Raw genomic sequence first — 21,914 nt, 5'->3', positions numbered from 1 at the left:
CTTGTAGCGTAGATTGAGTCGAGACCCTGTAGGGGTGGAGTGTGGGGACAGAGCCCCAGAAAGCAGTTTCCAGGCTCTCGGCCTCACATAGAAAGGTGCTGGCTCAGGTAGTAAATGGCCATCAACTGCGATTGGATGGCCACCAGTTGTGCCTAGTTGGCCATCAGCTGTAACCAGTGAGCCATTGGCCACTAATATAACTGCCGTGGCTACGCTAGCAGAAAATGGGGGGCTAGCAAGAAGATGGTGGCTGAGCTAGCAAGAGCGGATTGCAGTTAGAGAGTCGGTCGGTTGGCAGAAAAGCGGACAGCAGGTTGCACGTCGTGTGAACCCAGCCTCCAGCGAGAGTATAGTGGTATGACTCCCCTACCTATGGCTCTGTGGGTGTTCCTTTCTGGCCTAGCCACATCCTGCATCTTATGTGGGGAGCGGGAGCTGAGACCCCGCATGACACCCCATGTGACAGAGGCATCAAAGCGCTTCTTCCCTGGATATTAAACAATGTCCACTGAAAAGGAAAATATAAGAACATGAAGTATGGAATCTCATGCAGATTCAAATCTAGGATAAGATGTTGCTTAAATAGCAACAGCTTGATAAGGTCTAGTAGACAGTCTTATAGGTGAAGTAATATCTCCTTGTTAAATTTGCATTAAAAAGAGTATCTAAAAATGTTTGTTTTTCTCACTGGTTAATTGCCTGTTCATATATTTTCCCCAATTTTTCTATTGCTTTTTTTAAATTGATTTGTAGATATTCTTTACGTGTTCTAAATCTTGCAAAGATCCTTTCCCAGTATGCTTCTACATCTTAAGTTTGTGGTGTATTTTGCCATTCAGAAGTTTAAATGTTTGATCCTGACTTCATATACTTGATCAATAAAAGGAAAAATGTGATTTGTACAAGCACTTTCCAAGGAGATATCAAAATGGAATGCTTTATGTATCACAAGTTGTTCTTTCCTGCTGAAGGTGATAAAGGATCGTGAACTTTTAATGACCCCTGTATGCCACAGTCTAACTGGCTAGGAAAGATAGGGATTACTGTAGCCAATTGTGTGCAGTCCTATGGACTTTATCCATCCTATCAGGAGTGCTAGTTTTCACTGCTTAATTAACATAACCCCTCCAAACAATTACCCCCCAGTTCTTCCCCTGGTATATTCCCTTCCCTTGTTTCTTACCTGTTTTATTCTTTGACAGTCAATTATGTAACCTAAGTGCCTGGATTGTAAAATTGGAAAATAACAGAACTTACCTCATAGGGTTATTATGAGGGCTAAACGACTAAACATGTAAACTGCTTAGAACAATGAGTGCCTGATACACAGTAAGCACCCAATACATTTGAACTATGTTGTTATTACTATGTCAATTTTTTTCCTTTATCATTTGTGTTTTTTGTTCTTATTTAAGAAATACTTCCTCAATCAATAGGGAGCTATTATTAGAGTGAATTGACAGGGCTTGGTAACTGCTTGGGTTTCTGGTGGGGTGGTATAGGGAGAAGGATTTATCTAGCACAGCTCTTGTAGTTCCAGCTCAGGCAATCAGGGCTGCAAGGATATTTGTGAGATGTATAAGACGTGAGCCTTTTTCACTATGAAAATGCCAGCATCACTTCGAATGCCTTGGGAGAATTTCTTGTGCAAATAATATAGCCGGTAGAAATATGTAGTCACAGAAAAGCAAGGTGTGATTCTCAGTGGTTTATTTCTTTAGATTATAACATTCACCACAATTAAATTGCATTTTAAAGACTGTTACTGCTGACAGTGCCTAAAAACGTTATTTATTAATCATAGCGAGGTGTCAAGAGACTAGCGACTTATCTCAGGTAGTAAATTTGAAGACAGGACAGCGCACTTTCGCAGACAGACCCCCTACATCCGTTTGATGTGTTGGGGGTCATGAACACTAATGTAGACCACAGATGAATGTAGACCCGTGTCCCGCCCTTTCCAATACCCCACGCAGAACCAGGCACCAGGCAGGGGAAGGTTATAGCTCGTCAGGAAGAAACAGCAGGACGAGGAGGCCAGGCAGCAGCAGGAGAAACGCACGGCTTACTGTCATTCCTGCAACGGGAGGAAGAGAAGGAAAGGTTTCCGTGTGGGGTTTCTCCAGACATGGGCCTCCCAAACTTTCTGAGCTTTGCCCTAGGCTCAAAAAAACCAAAAGAGTGGACTCTAGGGGTTCCATATACGTGGCCAGCAATTAGACTGTCCTCTTGCCTTTCAAGGAGTACTCAGGAATACCAGAGAGACACATCTTTTTGTTCCTCTAAATTTAAGGTCACCTCGAGCTCTCAGACCTGAAGGAGGAGCCTCTCAGCCCCTCGCATTGCCACTTCCCAGGCCCTGTGCTCCCAGCTCCAGGTTCCAGGGTAAGAAAGCCCTTCCCTACCTGGGGCTTGCAGCTCCCTGGCCACTGTGGGAGCCCCTCCATGCTTTTCTTTGTCCACCGAGGAAGATGTCTCTGGGTCTGGACCTCATGGAAGTTCATCTTTTGCAGCAACATATATACTCCTTTCCCCACTAATCAGTGTTCACTGGCATTCTGTCTCTGGGTGGAATCTGGCTTCCTCTTTTAGGCGTCTCAGCTCAGTCTGCCCGAATCTGAATGAACATCTACCACTGGGTTTGAGATGGTGGGCTGCAGCTTTGCTCTGCTGGATTGCTTACCTGGCTATCCTGTTTTCATTAGGCTTGATCTAAGTTCAAAATGCCTACATGTAAAAGCTCCGAGTCCTCCAGTAATCACTCTCTGTGGTCCCATTTCTACCCTAAACATTTCTCTTGTGTCCAGCAGCGTTTCACAGCATAAAGACTAAGTTGGTTGAAACTTGCAGGACACTCAGTCCCCCTGCAGCTCAGATCCACTTCTGGCTGAACCCTGGCATCTCAACAAAACAACTTCAACAACATGTACTGTTGAAACCTAATTCAAGCCAGGCATTGATGACAGGCCCTGGGTGCAGAGGGGACAGGAAGACAAAGTCTGGCATTAAAGAGATCCTTAGACTGTACGCAAATTATTCTCATAGAGATGGTAAGTGTATGGCTGAGAAGCATACAAGGTTCTTCACAGGAAAAACAGACAGTATTTGTTAAGCAATGTCTACGTGCCAGGCAATAAGTTAAGAAGTTTTTAAATTCTCAGAGAAATACTACTGAGGTATTATTAATTTGTATCCTCATTTTACAAATGAAGCATTTGAGACACAGCGTGCTCAGGTAATTTGCCCAAAGTCACAGAGCTAGCAGTGGTGGTGGAGCCTGAACGACCCCTGAGGTCATCTGACCCCAAACCTGTGGCATGGAGCATAGTACGATATTTCATTTTGCCTGAAAGTGTCAGCGAAGGCTTCCCTTTGGGAGTCATATTTGAGCTAGGTCTTGAAAGATAATTACTGTACTAAATTGATAGTATCTTAGATTGGGTGAAATATGACATGAAGTGAAAGGGACTTCAGGTCAGAAGGAATGATGAGTATCAATACACAGAAACCTGAGAGCCAGGACACCTTGGAAATGGGTGTTTTAAAGCGGAGGCAGCTCCTGGTGGCACTTTCTCACCCATCATGGGGCTGGACAGGTCATAGCCCTTTCCCCATTACTATTTCCAGCTATTAATGATATGCGTTCATTGAGGTTTGTTTCCTCTGGTTTTACCGTCTCACCTTCATGCGTCTAGCCATCATCCCCGTGCATGTGGTCTACTAAATGGCCCATTCCTGCAAGACCTTTCAGTTCTTTGATCTCCTCAGCTCCAACACCATTCACCTGCTCTTCAATCTAGCCTACTGTTTCCAAGGAACTGTCCTCTAACCGACTCAGAACCTGTAAACTCCTGGAAATCTCAAGGTCCACCATCGTGTGTTCTGACCCCAGTCTGCTCAGCTTTCACTCTCTTCCTCCTAGAGCACCTCACGGAGAACACCAGTTCCCCAACCTCCCTCAATCACCATGGCCACAGCCTCAGTTCAGCACCTGGATATTTGCCCGGATTACTGCATTGGCCACACCGTTCTGCCTAGAACCAGGTCTCCTGACTCCCCTGACATTTTCCACTGTCCACATTTAGGTATTTTCCATGACTCACGTTTCCTAGTATCCAGCAGTTCGTTCTGATTTTTCTGATCTTTCTGTACAGCAGGGAGGTTGAGAGCTTGGCTGGACTAGAAACTTCCTGAGCTGCTCTCTATTCCAGGACATCACCCTGTCTTTTTAGGATCCCAACACTCTTCAGCAGTTGGCTGAAGGCCCCCATTTTTCTCTGCCCTGGTGACTTCTGGTAGCAGAATACCCCCTCTTATTTCAGGATACCCCACCACTTCCAGCTGGAACACAGACCCAGGCTTACCTGAGATGTTGAAATTGCTTGAATTGTTAGTGGAACTATAGAAGCAATTGACATTACTCTTAAATTTTGTGGGACTTCCAAGTGAAATTTCATTGTATCTTTTATCTGAGTTTTGCACGGTGACTTTCTGATACACCTCGTAGGTTGGAATTAGCACTTCCTTTTCGTGTGGATATAGAGAAAATGCTTCAATATCAACACCCAAGCACGTATCGATGGTAAACAGTGTCCCCTTATCCTGATCCAGTATAAAATTTAAAGCCACAGATTTAGACTTAGACGATGAGGCAAATTGGCCAAAACGTACATTTCCCCCACTGTGAGAAAATTTGGTGTTACAACCTCTATAGACTGTATAACATTTCCCTGTAGAGAGAAGCTGAAGAGCTCTTGTCAAATAATAATGGAAGGCTTTGAACTGAAAGTTTTGTGGATTCTGATGGAATTCTCTTACAGCTTTGTTAACTTCATCTGATATATCCCCAGTATAGGCCACTATTGCTGTGCCATGGAAATCATTGAATTGTTCTGGATAATTTCTGTTCTTTATTTCCTCCCATTTTGTCTTTGCTCTTGTCCATTCCTTTTTTAAATTTTCATTCATTTCCAGTTCTTCTTTTAACAGCTGGGGTGCTTTTTTCTCCATTTCTTCAGTACAGCCCTCATACTGATCATCAAATGAATTGTTAGCCATGCCGACCTGGCACGACATGGGTAGCAACATCAGGCCCGTCCCCTGTAAAAAAGAGATAGTGTCCTTTGACCCATTTGCTGAGGACCCAGCATGGAGTTTTGCTCAGCATGAAATATGACATGTTCCTGTCATAGGATTCATGTACGGTACACGTATGAAAGCAGTCTTCTTCTATGCATAGTGTTGAAAGAAAAAGCTAGGGTTTGTTACTCTGTTTTGTCCCTGGTATTATTTTTAAAACTCTTTTCAGAGCCATGTTCTCTCATGGGCTTTAGCCATGGACTCAAGTGTGGGAACTCTATAGTTTCCGAGATATGAGGGCAAAGTAAGGTCAGCAGGATGTGGGGTGGGAATAGTTGGTATATATTACCTGTTGTGTTAACCACTGAGTTAGGATCAAAAGGTGAACTGCTGTAGCTAGAAGAGAGGTCATCTCCAAGTTCAAAAATAACTGCAAATAAATATGAAATAATTAAAGCGAGGTGTGAACATTAGTTTTATTGTGAGTATGCTGATAATTCAGTTCTGTGTTAATAAATCCCTACTTTAGGTCTGGTATTCCAGGCTCCTATTTACACTGCTTCCTGCACAGCTAACCAGCATATTCCATAAACAGCTCTGCCTGGGTCCTGCTAAAGGCACGGAGGAGGTGACCTGACCTCTGGCATTCAGTAGGGAGCTGGCAAAGAAAAAAGTGATCCTCATCATAGGCACTGGGCATGTCATGCAGATGGCCAGTGAGGAAAAACAGATCACGTTTTAGGAGACCCCTCACAGGCCCTGACACTTTATTCCCCTTTAGAGAAACCTATGAGCACTTTCCACATGTTAAAAAAAAAAAAAATCTTCTCAAAGTTTTGTTAACCTGCGGCTCAAACTGAAGTCAATGCTTCTGAATATCTCTCTGCTTTGTTAACTTTCACCGTGATTAGGAAGAGCCAATACGCATGAAAGCTTTCGGGGTTCCTTGGTTAGAAGTTGGTGTTTGCATGAAGTTGGGAGGAAATGGGGAAATTTAAACGTATTCCTGTTCTGACCTGAACATCTAGGCTTGACTAACCATAGGAAGAGGGACGGTCCTTTCACACAAGAGACCATGTGAGACAGGCACCAGCATTACTGCCTCAGGCTCCTGGGTTATAAATTGCAGTCTAAGATTAAGTTTTTACATTTAGGAGGGATGGATAGACTGTATCTGTCCTTCAGTATGTTTTCCTATTTTCCAGTTATAACTTCATTTCCCTACACAGGACTGACTTTGTGGCTTTGGCTCTTGACCTAACCTGCACTATGGCAATCACCCCAGACTTCAGATCTTCTCCCAGCCCCACCCAAAAACCAATGTCTCCTCACACCTTTCTAGTTTCCTCACATTCGGAGACCCTTCCCCTTCTCAGAACAGAATTTAGAGTCATCAGGTACCTGATTTCCTGCAGATCCTTTGTGCTTCGGTTCCAGTCTGTCTCTGATAGTAGTGCCTGAGAAGGGATTGCCCTGGCCTTTTTGTTTTGGGGAGAGATGTATTTTCAGTTTCAGATTCAATTTGAAAGAGAGGAAGGGTGGTTAATAAATTATTCCCACAAAAACCTGCACATGGATGTTTATAACAGCTGTATTCATATTGGCAAAACTTAAAAACAACCAAGATGTACTTCAATAGAGGAGTAAATAAATAAATTATGGTACATCCAGAAAGTGAAGTGTTATTCAGCACTAAAAAAAAAAAAAAAAAAAAAAAAGCTATCAAGTTATGAAAAATCAAGAACGACCCTAAAATACATATTGCTAAGTGAAAGAAGCCAATGTGAAAAGTCTCCATACTGTATGATTCCACCTATATGGCATTCTGGGAAAACCAAACTACGGAGACAGTAAAAAAGATCAGTGGTTGCCAGAGATTGGGATTGGGTTGGGTGGGAGAGAGATAAATAGGCAGAATACAGAGGATTTTTAGGGCAGTAAAACTATTCTGTATGCGACTATAATGATGGATGCGTGTCATTAAACATTTGTCGAAAGCCAACACATGTAGAACACCAAGAGTAAACCTTATTTAAACTATGGACTCTGGGTGATAATCACGTGTCAGTTGTAACAAAGGTACCACTCTGGTGGGGATATTGATAATGGGGAGGCTATGCATGTGTGGGGACAGAGGTATGTGGAAATCTGTACCTTCCTCTTAATTTTGTTGTGAATTTTTTTTTTAAAGATTTTTATTGGGGAAGGGGAACAGGACTTTATTGGGGAACAGTGTGTACTTCCAGGACTTTTTTCCAAGTCAAGTTGTCCTTTCAATCTTAGTTGTAGAGGGTGCCGTTCAGCTTCAAGTTGTTGTTCTTTCAGTCTTAGTTGTGAAAGGCACACTCAGCTCTAGGTCCAGTTGCCGTTGTTAGTTGCAGGGGGTGCAGCCCACCATCCTTTTCGGGAGTCGAGGAATGGAACTGGCAACCTTGTGGTTGAGAGGACGGACTCCAACCAACTGAGCCATCCAGCTCAGTGGGAGCTCAGCTCAAGGTGCTGTGTTCAATCTTAGTTTCAGGGGGCGCTGCCCACTACCCCTTGCGGGAGTCGAGGAATGGAACTGGCAACCTTGTGGTTGAGAGCCCACTGGCCCGTGTGGGAATGGAACCGGCAGCCTTCGGTATTAGGAGCACGGAGCTCCAACTGCCTGAGCCACCGGGTGGGTCCTGTTGTGAATTTTAAACTGCTATAAAAAGTTAAATTCTTTTTAAAATGTTTTGATTCAAGTGAGACTGAGACTTATTCAAACTCATAGTTTTAATTCAGAAATGTATCAGAGTCATCAGTGTATATTATTTTTTTATGAATGGATGAGGAGAAGGGAAAGTCCATCCTCCTTCTATGACTTAACAAAGACATTCACAAATGTTTATATTTCTAGAGATACATTGATATTCAATTCAACATGAGGGTCATAAATTTAATAAGCAAGTGCAAAACTAGTCCTCAGCCTCTGTGTATCACTGTAGTGCTACCAGCTGTGTCACTACAGTACCAGTCTGTTCTGACTGTTCAGTGCGTATGCCTTAGGAGATGCTAATTATTTTAAACAGCACTCATGAAGACGTGCAATGAGGATTGAAGACTTTTAAGATTAAAAACTATGTTTCACAGAAATTATTGTCACTGTCTGAAATCCATATGTCTTTTTTAAAAAAAACTCATTTGCTAAGCTGGAAATAGAAGAGAATGGTGTCAGTTAAATATTGACAAACAAGTCTCTCTATAGAATAAGAGAGTAAGACAGATAGTCGTATGAGTGGTTCCAACCTTATCAAAACTGGCTTCATGACGCAGAACGACATCTGCTTTTCTGCAGCTATTGGAAAGAAGGAACATTTTCTCCTTACTTTTCTGAGGTTTGTTTTACTAGTAATTATTAATAGAAAAGCCAACATTTTCAAGAACTGTGTATTAAAATTGCAAGTTAGCTCCCAAAGAAAAGAGCAGGCCTAAGGACTTTAAAACTTACAGTATAGGAAAGAAAAAGGACAAAAGAGATTTTTTTTAATCTGCAATGTAAGGCATGTAAATCATTTGTTTCTCCACCATTGATAAATAGTTCAGTTGCTTCTGACTCCTCTTATAGACAATGTCTCCATGAAAATCTTCGTATATTTGCATTTATGAGAAAATTTTTCCTGTGGAATGAATCCACAGGAAAGTAACCCACAAGAGGTGTAAATGATAGGTTGTCTTGTATTTAAAATGTTGATATATATTATTAAATTGCCTTCCACAAAAGTTGTTGCAATCCGCTCCCTTCTCGTGTGTGTTCCCTTACATTTTGCCAGTAGTGAATATTGCCGATATTTTTAAATTTGGAAAATCTAGGTTAAAATGAAGTATCATTGCTGTTTTAGTTGATACCGCTTTGATTATTGGGAATTTGGCTTTAGGCAAGTCTGGATCCAGGAACGCAAACATCATCACCAGTGCCTTCTTGTTGTCTTTTGGTTTTGCTTCATTTTGCTTATTGGTTTTATTTTTTCCTACTGCAAAAAAACTTTTCCCCAAAATTCTTAGAACATGCACAGCAGCACCTCCAGATGACACTGACACTGCTCAGTATTCCAAATAGAAATAGAATTCTGCTTACACAATTTGCAAGAAATATATGCATAGAATAACAGTGACTGTTTCTTCTTTGGAACTATGGTCTCAAGAACAAATTACTGTGTTTAAGATGAAATGAGAAGAAGACTGGGCTGGTTTTAGTTACAAATCCCCACTTAACCATAGCTAATCTTTACAACCCCTCTCACTCTTGGCAGAACTAAGAAGCAGGGAAATGCTTTCATAAACATTATATTCTGAACTCAGTTTAGACATACTTTGAGAGAATGAGGTCTTCCATCTTCTGGGTCATGAACTTGTCTATAATGCTGACAGACAGAATAAGCCAGGTACCGCAAATTTACTTACATTGGTTTATTGGCACTGTCAGTTTTGTACCATGAGAGAAGAGGCAGGCATGCCCATACCTAAGAATTTGTTAAGCCCGCAAGCTTAAAATTACCCATGTACACATAATGTCAAATTTTTGTTCCTTTGTCTTCTTTCTTGGTTCTACCTGAACTCCTGCCCTGGATCATCTTACTGTGTGGTCCATCCCTGGATTGTATTACATTTGTCATTCAGACCCTTTCATTCTCCTGTCATTGTAATATGGCTTATAATTTGGTGGCCTAGACAACATTATATTCCTCTGGTGAGAGTTTTGAAACAACTGCACACTATATTGGTTTCTGTAGTCAACACTAGTAGGAGCTAAATGAGAATATTCCAATTTTACTTTGCAGGTATTAATTTAGGGTTTAGGTGATGTATCTGATTTACCCCCAACCTTGTAATTTGGGGTCTGCATTTTGCAGAGGACTATGTTATCTTAGCTTGTTTTTTGCCTTGTGTGTACTGTCAACCAATGGTCTGGCGCCAATCTAATGTCAACAGGAATCACCAGTTTGGGGTAGTGAAGAAGGAAATTTATTAAGTGCAAACAGCTCAATTGTGATATAGCGCAGCTGTGAGAAAAGCATGGCTATGGAACAGATCTGTAGTATTACAGCTCAATTATGAAGCTGCACAGCTAAGAAACCGCATGGCTGTGAGGAGGCCCTGGGGGAGGCAGCCCTGGGGCAAGGCCCTTCTCTAGCTAGACAGCTCTGGTCTCCTCTGGTCGGCTCTACCTGCTCTGGTTTAGTCCAGTCCTTTCTGCTCTACACTGGTCTGCTCCATTCTGCTCTAGGGAGATGTCTTTGGTGTTTCAGCTCCAGCCAGGGAAATACAGTCTTCAGTCTTTGGTGGAAAGGGAAGGTGTGTTCCCCAAGCCAGAAGGAAGCTGACTTTTATGGACATAAGTTTGCACCCTTGGACCCTGATTGGTCCATCCTTATTTGTAGGAGGACCCCAAATCTTTGCAGTTTGATTGGTCCAAAAGGCACTGTCGTGATTAGTCAGAATGGAGCCACTTTGATTAGTCAGTGAAGATTCTGATGGGAAAATATTAGGTTGGTGCAAATGTAATTATGGTTTTTGCAATTATTTTTAACCTTTTAAACCACAGTTACTTTTGCACCAACCTAACAGCTGTGCAGTTCCAATTTGACAGGAAAAATCTCAGTTATATTGGTTGAAGTAGGATTCCAGGAACTCCTTTATAAAGGCTGGCTCAGGTGGCAGAAACACCATGCAGAAAGGCAGTTCAGTGCAGGAGGCAGGCAGCTTAGTGCAGACTTCTCCCTGAAATTCAGTCTGTGTGAGAGGCAAGCTGTAGAAATGCATAGACATGGCTGTTAGGCTCTCTTTGAGCCCAGTTAGCCACCAGGAGCCCTTTTTGGTAGGCATCTTCTTTCTCAGAGTCTACAGTAATTACCTAAAAAATTTATTAAACTTGGAAAAAATTTAGATTCTTTTTTATTTTCCATTATTCCTTTTCTTATTTTAGGTAATATTTTTTTCATATTCTGGAGTGGCTATGTGCAAATATTCTCCCCAAAAATCAGTGATAAATCTGGACAAAATAGTAAACAAACAAGCAGTTTAAATTGATCAAGAGCATATAACTAATTGAGAGGTATTTATTTTTAAAAAATCATCTGATATTGATAAGAATAGTGGAAGCTGGAGTCTGTGACATTTTTTCCAGTGGATTCTCTGATTCTCTGCACTCCATCTCCATGGTGCAGAAGTTCTATACCAGATAGGAGGGACAGGCCATGAGGAATAGCAGCTCTGCTGCCCTGCCTGAAGGGGATGACTTTATTTGAAGCAGAGCAAGGAAAAATCCATGCCTATTGGTATTATCAACAACAATAAAGCTTTCAGTAGCAAATGATTGAGGAAGGATAAGATCACAGAGATACGAATTGGGACAAGCAAAATCCAGCAGACTAGCCAGAAATTTAACAGGAATATCTAGGGAAAGAGATAGTTAAGGGTTCCCTGTGAAAAATCACTCTTTCCCCTGGTGATTCAGAAGATTGTGTACATGTGCAAGGTTGCACTAGCTCAGTAAAGACCAGAAAGGACACTTGCAAGGTCCCAGTGCCAGGATGATAATGGAACAGACTTGTAAACTCCCTGAATTGTGAAAGTATTTTATATGCCACACACAGGTTCAACTGCAAAGGACAAAAGTCTTACTGGCTCAAAGTGTTTAAGCACAACTGTTGACTCATCATTGCCTGATCATTAAGCTATGCTGACCTAGGGGAAGCATCTAGGAAGCTGGGCTTAAATATAAAAACAAGCGTTTAAAAAAATGAACTGTGACATTAGAGGCTACACAGTGCATGGGGAGCAGAATCCACAGAATTAGTCAAGGCTGACAGACAAAACACATCAACAAGTTATCCAAGGGTAATCAAAACCCAGAGTTGCTATATTACCTAAAATTTCTAGTTTTAACTATGTACATATAATATAATATAATATTATATATATATATATATATATATATATATATATATATATATATATATATATAATATGAAAAGAAACAGAAAAATGTGACCATAACTGGGGGGAGGGGAAGGTAAAGCCAGCAATAAAACCTCTGAGATCACACAGACGTTGGACTTAGAAGACAAAACCATGAAAACAGTTGTTATAAATACTCATATGTTGGAAGAACTAAAGGAATCCTGTCTAAAGAACTAAAGGAAAAAATTATGAGAACAATTTCTCACCAATTAAAGAATATTAATAATAAAGAAATAATGGAGTTGAAAATACAATAACTGAAATTAAAAATTTCCTATGGAGGCTTAACAGCAGATTTAGGATGGCAGAAGAAAGGATAAGTGAAGACTGATATTTAAGATATATCAATAGAGATTATCCAATCCAAAGAATAGAAAGAAAAAAACAATGAAGAAAAAAGAACAGAACCTGAAAAACTTGTAGGATACCATTACCAATATATGCATAATGGGAGTCCCAGAAGGAGAGAAGAGGGAGAAAAGATTAGAAAAATATTTGAAGAAATAATGGCTGTAAAAAAACCTACAAAATTTGATGAAAAACATTAATGTACACATCCAAAAAGCTCAGAAAATTCCAGGTAGGATAAACACAAAAAGAACCACACATAACACATCATAGCCAAACTGTTGAAAGACAAAGAGAATATCTTGAAAGCAACAAGAGAAAAATGACTCATCACATACAAGGTGAACCAAAATAAGACCAACAGTTCATTTTCCATTAGAAACAATGGAGACAAGAAGGCAGTGAGATGATATATTTAAAATATTGTATGAAAAAAAGCACGTTCTAAACAAGACTCCTATACCCAGCTTAAATATCCTTTGAAAATAATGAAAAAACAAAATTTCAGATTGAAAAAAGATTAAGATAATTTGTTGTTAGGAGACCAGCTTTACAAGAAATACTGAAGTCCTGAGGGTGAAAAACAGTGCTATCATGAATCCACAGGAAGAGAAAAAGAGTGCCACTAAAGGTAATTATATAGGTAATTACAAAAGGTGGTATAAATATCTTTTTTATTCTCTTAACTGACTTAAAAGACAATTGAATAGAAAATTGCATTGTTGGATTTATATAATAATGTAATATGTGTAACAATAATAGCATAAAGAGGAGGTAGGGAATGAAGCTATATTTGAGCAAGGAAATGACAGTAGATGGTAACTCAAAAGGAAAACATAAAGAGTACTATATATATATTACATGTATATATTATACATATAATATATATAGTACTTATATATAATATATATCTAGTAATATATATTACTAGTAATAAATATATAAGTTAGTATAAAATATTATATAAATATATTTTTTTCTTTTTTAGTATCTCTAAAAGACATATGATTATATAAAACAATAATTAACACTGTGTTAAAGCGAGGTGGTGAATATTAACTCTGGCTCTGGGACAGGCTGCATCAGCAGGAATTGTAACCCTTTCACTAATCTTGCACTGGGTCTTAGCAGAGATGGGCCAACTGCAAAGACCTTGTGATGGACTGGTCTTCATAGAGGTTATAAGAGGATCTGAAATGCTAGACAAGTAGTGTTCATTGAAACTTACTGTAGCCTCTGCTGCAATGACCAGCAGTCTTTGACCATTTTCATGCAGGTGAAATTTCATAGCACCTCACCTCCAGCCCCTGGTCTGGATTCCTGTCCTGATGCTTGACTGATACTGTGCTGTGTGAATCCACATACTCACACATCTGCTAACCAGAAGTGCAGGAAAGTTAATGTCCTGGGGAAGAACTTTTGACCAATGGAGGACAGGACTCAATAGATAAATGTCTCCCTCTTTCTTTAAATGGATAAAATTGAGTTGCATTTCATAAAGGTTGTAAGATGGTCACATGGGATAGAGCAACTAGTCACTTGTGATGGCCAATTCAATAATGCATCCGTGTATTGTCTTTCCCATTTCTCCTGTCACGCTCACAACATGTCTAGACGTGGGTCTCTTAACACTTTATACTGGGAAATTGGTGGACACTTTAATCTGGAGACTCGGTCTTTAATATCCAGGAAAATCTCTCATATTTATTATTTGATGATTTCTTGCCCTTGGTTTTCTCTTTTAAGGAGATCATTTTTTAGAGGTTAATGATCTCCTAGATTAATCTTCTGTTTCTATTATCATTCTCTCATATTTTATGATTCCTTGTCTGTGTCCTACCACCTGGAAAATTCACATGAATTTATTTTCTACTCTTCTATTGAACTCATTAAAATTTTGGCAAATATTTTTAATATTCAAGAGCTCATTGTTGGCTGTTGATTGTTCTTTTTTTTTTTAAATAACACGTTATTATTTTATCTTGGTCATTCTCTTTTATCTTGCAGGCTTTCTTCAAATGTTTGCTTACCTTTGTCATCTGTTTATATTCAAGAATAAGGCCATAAAAATCTGACTTGGGAGCTTTGGGTACATGGACTGGGCTTATTTATTTGTACTTTACCTTGATGTGACCAAATGCAGACATCTTTCTGCTAGAGTCAGGTTAATGGCTATCCCTGGTCCTGACTCAGCTGCGTGGGTCTCAATTTCCCCTTCCTAGAGAGAGCTGGAGGAGAAAGATCGGGTCAAAGTGTGACTTCTTCAAATCCATTAGGCCCCCATGTGACCTGGGTCAGTATATTTTGGGGGCTCCTTGGCACCACCCTTTACTCCCACCACTCTTATCCATTAAAGAAGAATCTTTATCTCTGGTCTTGCTCCATCGAAGCTATTCCATCAGAAGAGAGTGGCTTAATTAGTCTTTGGCTTATTTCACCCAATACTTAGTCTTATGGATAAGGGTCTATCATTAGCTTGATGATATGAGAGGATCTGAAGTGCTATGAGAGTAGCGTTCAGTGAAACTTATTGTAACCTCTGCTGCAGTGACAAGTTTCATGCAGGCGAAATCTCATAGTACCTCACTTTCAGCCCATGCTCTGTATTCTCATAAACACAGATAAAAGTTTAGGAAATGTTCTCTATCTTAAGTAATTCATAGATTTGCATGGGAAGGGCTCTCTTCAGTATTTTGCTTGTCACATGGTTGATGCTCAATAGATGTTTTATCCATGACTATTGGGCTGAAGATGCTTAAATGAGCACTCTTACGCGATTCAGACCTGTGGACTTGCCTTAAAATATTTAGTGCTCTGTATGTCAGCTGAACTTAAATAAGCACTCTTATTGGTCAGGATTCACTCTAGATATTGGAGTTGGACTTATTATGCAGAACATTAAGTAAACAGTAGACAGACTGTATCTATAGAGGTTGAGAAATAGGTAAAGCCTCTCACTGAAGACTTGGAAGAGAGAAGACAGTTACTAGAAACCTTGCATACTTCTCATTCTCTCTGACCTTGGTAATGATAAAGAAAGTAACTATACAAAATGTTTATAGAGCGTTATTTATAACAATGAGAAAAAAAAACAAAAACAGAAACAGCCTGAATGTCTAAAGCCAGAGAAACAGTTAGTGGCTCATAATGATAAAATGATGACTATGCAAAAAAAAAAATGCTTCTATTGATATAGAAAAATAAATACTATAAAAAAACATGAGGAAATAAAGCAGTTTCAGAGTTGGGATGGTTGGCCTTAGAAGTGAAATTTAAAAAATTATTTTCTTCTTTATGATGTTCTAAGCTGGTGCTTTTATAAATACTGAAGCCTTAGCCTTTATCTGTTTCCAAAACTTGTCCAAAGTTTGTTACAGACAGACAGACAGACAGAAAACCTTAACTACAAAACAGCACCCAGAAACTACAAGCTGGGAGTTAGACTTATTTGAGGCTTGGCCATTTGCTCTAAACTGTAGGTAGAATGACATCTCTTCTGACCTCTTATCCTTCCCCAACGTCATTATATTTAACGTTTCCATGCCACAAAGGGAAATGTTATTTTGGTTTCCACCCAGAAGTCTGCCAATTTGGTCAGCTGACTGAAGTTCCTCCAAGTGTAACAGAATAAAACACTATCTATTTCTCATGGGAGAATAGCTCCTGCTCTAGATATGCTAATTAATTAGAGGAGTTCTGCTTGAGGCTTGAGTATTCGTGGGATGGCCCTTGTAAGAAGTGGTCTCTTCTGAGGAAGTGAGAAGTATATACAGAATAATGAATGTTTATCAATTTACAGGAACCTCAGGGCTGGTTTCAGGTCAGGAGGTTTGTCAACATACTGACTGGGAACAAAGAGATTTGGAGATTCCCACCCCCTTCAGTGGCACCTGGCTGTTAGAGCCCTCGCCTACCTCTTGTCCTGCCTCCCTTCCCTGAACCTAGAGGATGCTTGATTTTTGAGGGGCTCTTAAGATGGATTTGAGGGACCATTGAGAATTCCCATCTTCTCAGTCAACGACTTCGCCATCAATAAACTTTTCCTTACCCAAAACTCTGATCTACTGAATACTGGCGTTTTGAAGTGTCAGACACATGGAACTTGAACTGGTAACTCATGCCCATACAAACTTGTGTGCACATGCACAGTGTGTATTTACAAAGAAATTTTAATGACATAAGTTATGCTAACTTGTAAAGTGAAGAGAATACTCATAGGATATAAATTTTTATGTACCAAACTGCTTCATCATCATCATCATCATCATCATCATCATCATCATCATCATAATAATAATAGTTAGATAGCACTTGCCATACTGTTACCACAGGCAAAAAGAACAGGGTTGCGAGGAGAGAGGGAGAGAAAGGGAAGGAGGAAGTGCAGGAAAACAAAAGAGGGAGAAGATGAGATCATTGTTTAGAAAAGGTGCAGCTACTAGACCAGCAAGAACTAGATTTTGGTGGCCAAGAGCAGACCCAGGATGCCATCTGGCTCTTGAAGGTAAACTTTAGCTATATAATGGATTCTAATATTATTAGCATTGCTGGCCAGGAAAATCTCCACCCCCTATGTCGCCATGACAGTTCCAGCAAGGTCCAAATGAGGACAAGAGAATCCTACCTCCTGAGGGAAAGGAGTGGTTAGTGAGGACCCACCTAGGAATGCCACCCCTAAGTCTTGAGAATTTCTCACCCTCATTTTAGAAATAATACATTCCCAAGCCCCAGTGAAGTTGGGGCTCTTTGGCACAGTTGCTCTTCTCCTGGCCTGCGCATTCCCTCTGATTCGGGCCAAGCCAAGCGAATAGCCCTCCCCCTCCCACTGAAAAACTTTAAGTTTTCTTTCCTACAGGGATTTTAAGTTTTATTTTCCTTAAGTTTCCTTTTCCCCAGTTTCTCAGGTCCTACCCCACTGCTTCTTAATTATTTTGTAAGTCAGTTTCTTAATCTTAGGCAACAGATTGTTTTTAGCCTGAATCATAAGAAGCGTTTTTACCCCCTGCTTTAGATAATTATCCTGAAACTTGTGATTTATACCATGCTTCCTCGAAAATAAGACCTAACTGGAAAGTAAGCCCTAGCATGATTTTTCAAGATGACATCCCCTGAACATGAGCCCCAATGCATCTTTTGGAGCAAAAATGAACATAAGACCTGGTCTTATTTTCAGGGAAATACGGTACTTGTTGATTGTAATCATTGAAGCATAACGTTCTTTCTAACCCAGCTGCTGGACAATTAGTGCCACCTGAATGACCAGTGGAATGGCCACAGGCTCCACAGAGCTGACAGATTTTCCATCACATAGCCACCACACATCAATAGCTCTGAGCTATGCTCTTTAAGCCAATACTTTTAAATTTATTAATTAAATTTTTTTTTCCTCATTCAGAGGCCTGGGGTATACAGATGATACCCCAGCAAGATGACCAGTCCCCACCAAAGAAGCCAGTATGGTCTTCCAGGTGGACCTCGAGACCCCTTTCTCTCATCTAAGATCAGATAGGGTGAGAGTGCCGTGAATCCCCAATAGGTAGGGACAGCTCTATGCCCCTGCCCAGCAGGAAGCAAATACAGAAAAAAGACCTCCTGTCCCTCAACTTCCCATAGAGATTTTTATGGGGATCATGTCTCTCCAGGGGAAAACAAGGCAGGCAGTTAGAGATGGGTATTGGGTCTCTGCATTCCTGCACATCCAACTTAACCCATAGAATGCGACCGAAAGACCTCCCCTCTCCGCCCAAAACGTCCCCTTTTCACTATAATTATCTACCCCTATGAGGAAACAAATGGGTACAAAATACCCAAGTAGATTAGACCAGTCGCTCACACCTAAGCAGTGAAGGCCACAATGAGCTTCGTTTCACCTGGGCCTCATTATACCATCATTATAATATCATACATATGCCTGGAAGTTCATTAATATCATAACAGACTGAATTCTGGAAAGGAACATGTGCAGTCTAAAAAGATGAGGTAATAGCCCCTTGTCAAACACAGGTGTCAATCAAGTGGTCCCACATGTGGAGAGGAACAGACCATCCTAGAAAAGAAAGAATAAAACCAGCAAGTCCTCACCAGCCGGCGACTTTGGAGCCACGCTTTTGCTCAGGTCCATTACTATCCCTTCGGAGTGTTCCTTATTTTCTAATAATTCGCCCTTGAGCCACTGCCTTCTGCTTGGGCCATCTCCTACCTCTTTGGAGTGCACTTTTTCTTCTACTAAACTGCTCTTTCACCACTTTGTTTCTGTGTCTCATTCAATTCTTTGCTTGAGACGACAAGAACCTGGACACCATGCCAAGAAGGGCCTGCCCTCTTGTATCATCACTCTTTTGGGAGTGTACTATCTTCTCTTGTTTTAATAAACCCACTGCTTGCTTGGCTTATTCGGTGCATGCTTAAATTCTTTACTGTGATGATACCCAGAACCCTTTTTGTGGCAACAGAACCAGCTGCTCTTCTAAGTATTTTACATGAGCACTTGGTTCTCATGTGCTCATGTAAAATACTTGAGTTGATTATACTCAGTATAATATTGATTATACTCAAGAATATTGGGTTGATTATAGTATCTCACACCTACGAGAGTACCTGACACATAGTAGGAACTCAGTAGTTAAATGCATTTATTGAACATTTTTGGACTAATTAAATGTGAGTATTTTCAAGTTTCTTAACTTCTCTGTTTTCTAATCTATAACATGAGATAATAAACAAATGACTATATCTATTTTATGGGATTATTGTGAGAATTCAAGTTGATAGTCTACACAATGTACCGAACCCAGTGTCTGACATAGAGTAAATGCTCAGTTCAGGTTAACTATGATTGTTATTGTAACAGGTAAAGCACCTTCCGTAGTGCCTGTTGCACAGTGGGTCCTCCCCGATAGATAGTACCCGGTGTTATTGACTTGGCCTGAGCCAAATCCTGTCCAGTTCCTCCTAAGGCCGAGTCTTTGTCCTGGGTGTACTCCCAGGTTCCAGAGTTGGTGTTGAGTGGACACCACCCCATGGCCACCATCAGCTACTGCAGCCTCAGCCTTGGATCAGACCCTGTTCTAGGATTATCCTTCCTAGTTCCATCCAAACATTAGAACAGCCCTGTGCATTGCCTTAGGAGACCAGGTACAGTGAGACAGAACAGAGGGAGTAGATTTGAGAGATAATTCAAGAAGGTATATTTAACAGGCCTTTAGGACCAACTAGGTGTCTGGTGGGGGAAGGGAGCTAGATTTGTCTAAGACAGTGGTTCTCAGCCAGGTGGTTCTCCACAATCTCAGAATGTTGTGCTGGCAAGCCTGATGGGGTTTTTGCCCAAAAGAAGATATTTGGCAATGTCTGGAGACATTTGTCACAACTGGGGTTGGGTTGCTACTGGCATCTAGTGGGTAGAGACCCGGGAAATTGTCAAATACGCTACACTACGCAAGACAGCAACCCCCCACCCCATAAATAATTACCCGCCCTAAATGTCAGTAGTGCAGAGGTCAAAACTCCCTGGTCTGGGATGATTCTCAGAGAATCACATTTAGTTCTTCCCAAAATGTTCAATGAATGCATTTAACTACTGAGTTCCTACTATATGTCAGGCACTCTCGTAGGTGTGAGGTAGTATAATAACCCCAATATTATAGAAGAGAAAGCAGATCTCAGAACATGAGGGTTGTAGGCCAAGTTTGCACAGCTTGCCAAGTCAGGACTATCTGTCTGATTGCAGCACCTTCCACTGTATCTGTATTAGAACACAGAGAGAGGCACCCCCAGGCTGTGCCTCCTCCTGACCTGTCTGCTCTGCTGGTCTGCTATGTTATAAAACCCTCTCATGCATCTACTCTGGGACAGGCATTTGAAAAGACAGACCCAGACCTGGCTTTCATGGAGCCTACAGCAGAGGAAGAGAAGGGTGATAGAAGAGATAGCTGTTTAGAAATTTATTCCGGAAATTATTAAGTACAAGCGTGCTAAGTGCTGGGGAAAAAAAGCACAGATAGGAAGTTGTGACATCATTACAGAGGAAGCCAGCCTTGGATAGAACTCAGCAGTGGCTTCATGGGAAGGGACATTTAGGCTGACAGTTAAAGACTGAATAGCAGTTAACTGAGCAGTGAGTCAGGGAGAAACTGTCTATTGAAATGAAAAGACCTGGAGGCTGGGAAAGAACTTGGCCCTCATGGTCAGAAGGCTGAAGCGTAGTGAACAAGGGATAAAGAACAAAATCTTAACTCTTAGAGGTAACCAGAAGGTTATCATGTGTGTGTGTCTTGTCCTGTTATCGGTTAGGAGCACGGACTCTGGAACCAGACATCCTGGGTTTGAATTCTAGTTCCATCATGTATTGTGTGACACTGGGCAAGTCCCACCTTCTCTGTGCCTCTGTTTTATCATCTGTAAAATGGGAGTAAATATTACCCATATCCTTTAAGGCTGTTATGTGGGTTAAATGAGCTAATACATGTAAAATACTTAGAAGAGCACCTGGTTCTCTGGCCAGAAAACAGGTTTTGGGGATCGTCACAGTAAAGAATTTAAGGATGCACCGAATAAGCCCTGAAAGCAGTGGATTTATTAAGAAAAGACAGTACATTCTTCATTAACATAAAGTGGATAAGTAGCTATTTGTTGAGAAAAAGATGTAAGGCAAATTGCCCAAATTGTCTATTTCCTCTTTACTGTAGTGAATATTCAGACACCTGGTGTGAGCGCAGACACCTGGTGTGAATTGTGTAACAACCCCTGGATTGAGAAGCTGAAGAGCTCTTGTCAAATAACAATGGAAGGCTTTGAACTAAAAGTTATGTGAATTTGGATGGAATTCTACAGCTCTGCTAAATTCTGTTCCAAGGTGACCAGTGTAGGCCACTGGGGATGTTTTATGGAAATCACTGTATTGCTTATCTGTTTTTTTTTCCTTCCATTTTTCCTCTGCACTTTTTACCTTCAGTTTTCAGTTTTTCATTTGCTTCCAGTTCTTCCTTCAACAGCTGGGGTGACTTTTCGTCCGTTTCTTCAGTATAGCCCACACACCAATCATGAAACAGGTTGTCAGCTGTCTTTATATACAGAGCTCACAGCACGGACTTCTTGCTCAGAATGAAATTTCATGCATTCTTGCCACAGAGCTCATGTATGAAACATGTACAGTGAATCCACACTAACTTCTGTATGAAGAATTAAATTGTATGACTTTTATTTAGCTTTATGATTTAAAAAAATCTTTATTTAGGATCCATAGTCTCTAACAAACCCACTCATGACTCTGCTCCAGGGATCTTCTTGTTCCATGAGATATGAAGGGAGATTAGCTGTCTGGAGAATGATAAAAGCTATGAATCCTCGTTAGAAAAAGTTTCTATAGACAAAATATACATTCAATTTTTGGGTGCCCAAGAATCTCTGGTTACCCTATTCATAAACCCCTAGTTAAGAATCCATGCCTTTCTGGACTAGTTAAATCTATTAAAAATATCTATAGAAAGTGTCAATCAGTAGGG

At 40.6% G+C, this 21,914-nt stretch overlaps 1 protein-coding gene across 1 annotated transcript; it reads right to left on the bottom strand.

Moving 5' to 3' along the window:
• Positions 1 to 1,693: 1,693 nt before the first annotated feature.
• LOC308503194 (T-cell ecto-ADP-ribosyltransferase 2-like) lies at positions 1,694 to 6,551 on the bottom strand. Its single transcript, XM_081062304.1, has 4 exons — positions 6,481 to 6,551; positions 5,429 to 5,509; positions 4,365 to 5,100; positions 1,694 to 2,077 (listed from the first exon to the last, which is right to left on the bottom strand). The coding sequence occupies exons 2-4, from the start codon at positions 5,489 to 5,491 to the stop codon at positions 2,001 to 2,003; spliced, it is 876 nt and encodes a 291-aa protein (XP_080918430.1). The 5' UTR covers positions 5,492 to 5,509; positions 6,481 to 6,551; the 3' UTR covers positions 1,694 to 2,000.
• Between the last annotated feature and the right edge of the window lie 15,363 nt (positions 6,552 to 21,914).

The sequence above is a fragment of the Rhinolophus hipposideros genome (assembly GCF_964194185.1).
Source record: "Rhinolophus hipposideros genome assembly, chromosome: 10".
In the NCBI taxonomy this organism is placed as follows: Eukaryota; Metazoa; Chordata; class Mammalia; order Chiroptera; family Rhinolophidae; genus Rhinolophus; species Rhinolophus hipposideros.
This window is presented reverse-complemented; position numbering and strand designations above follow the sequence as displayed.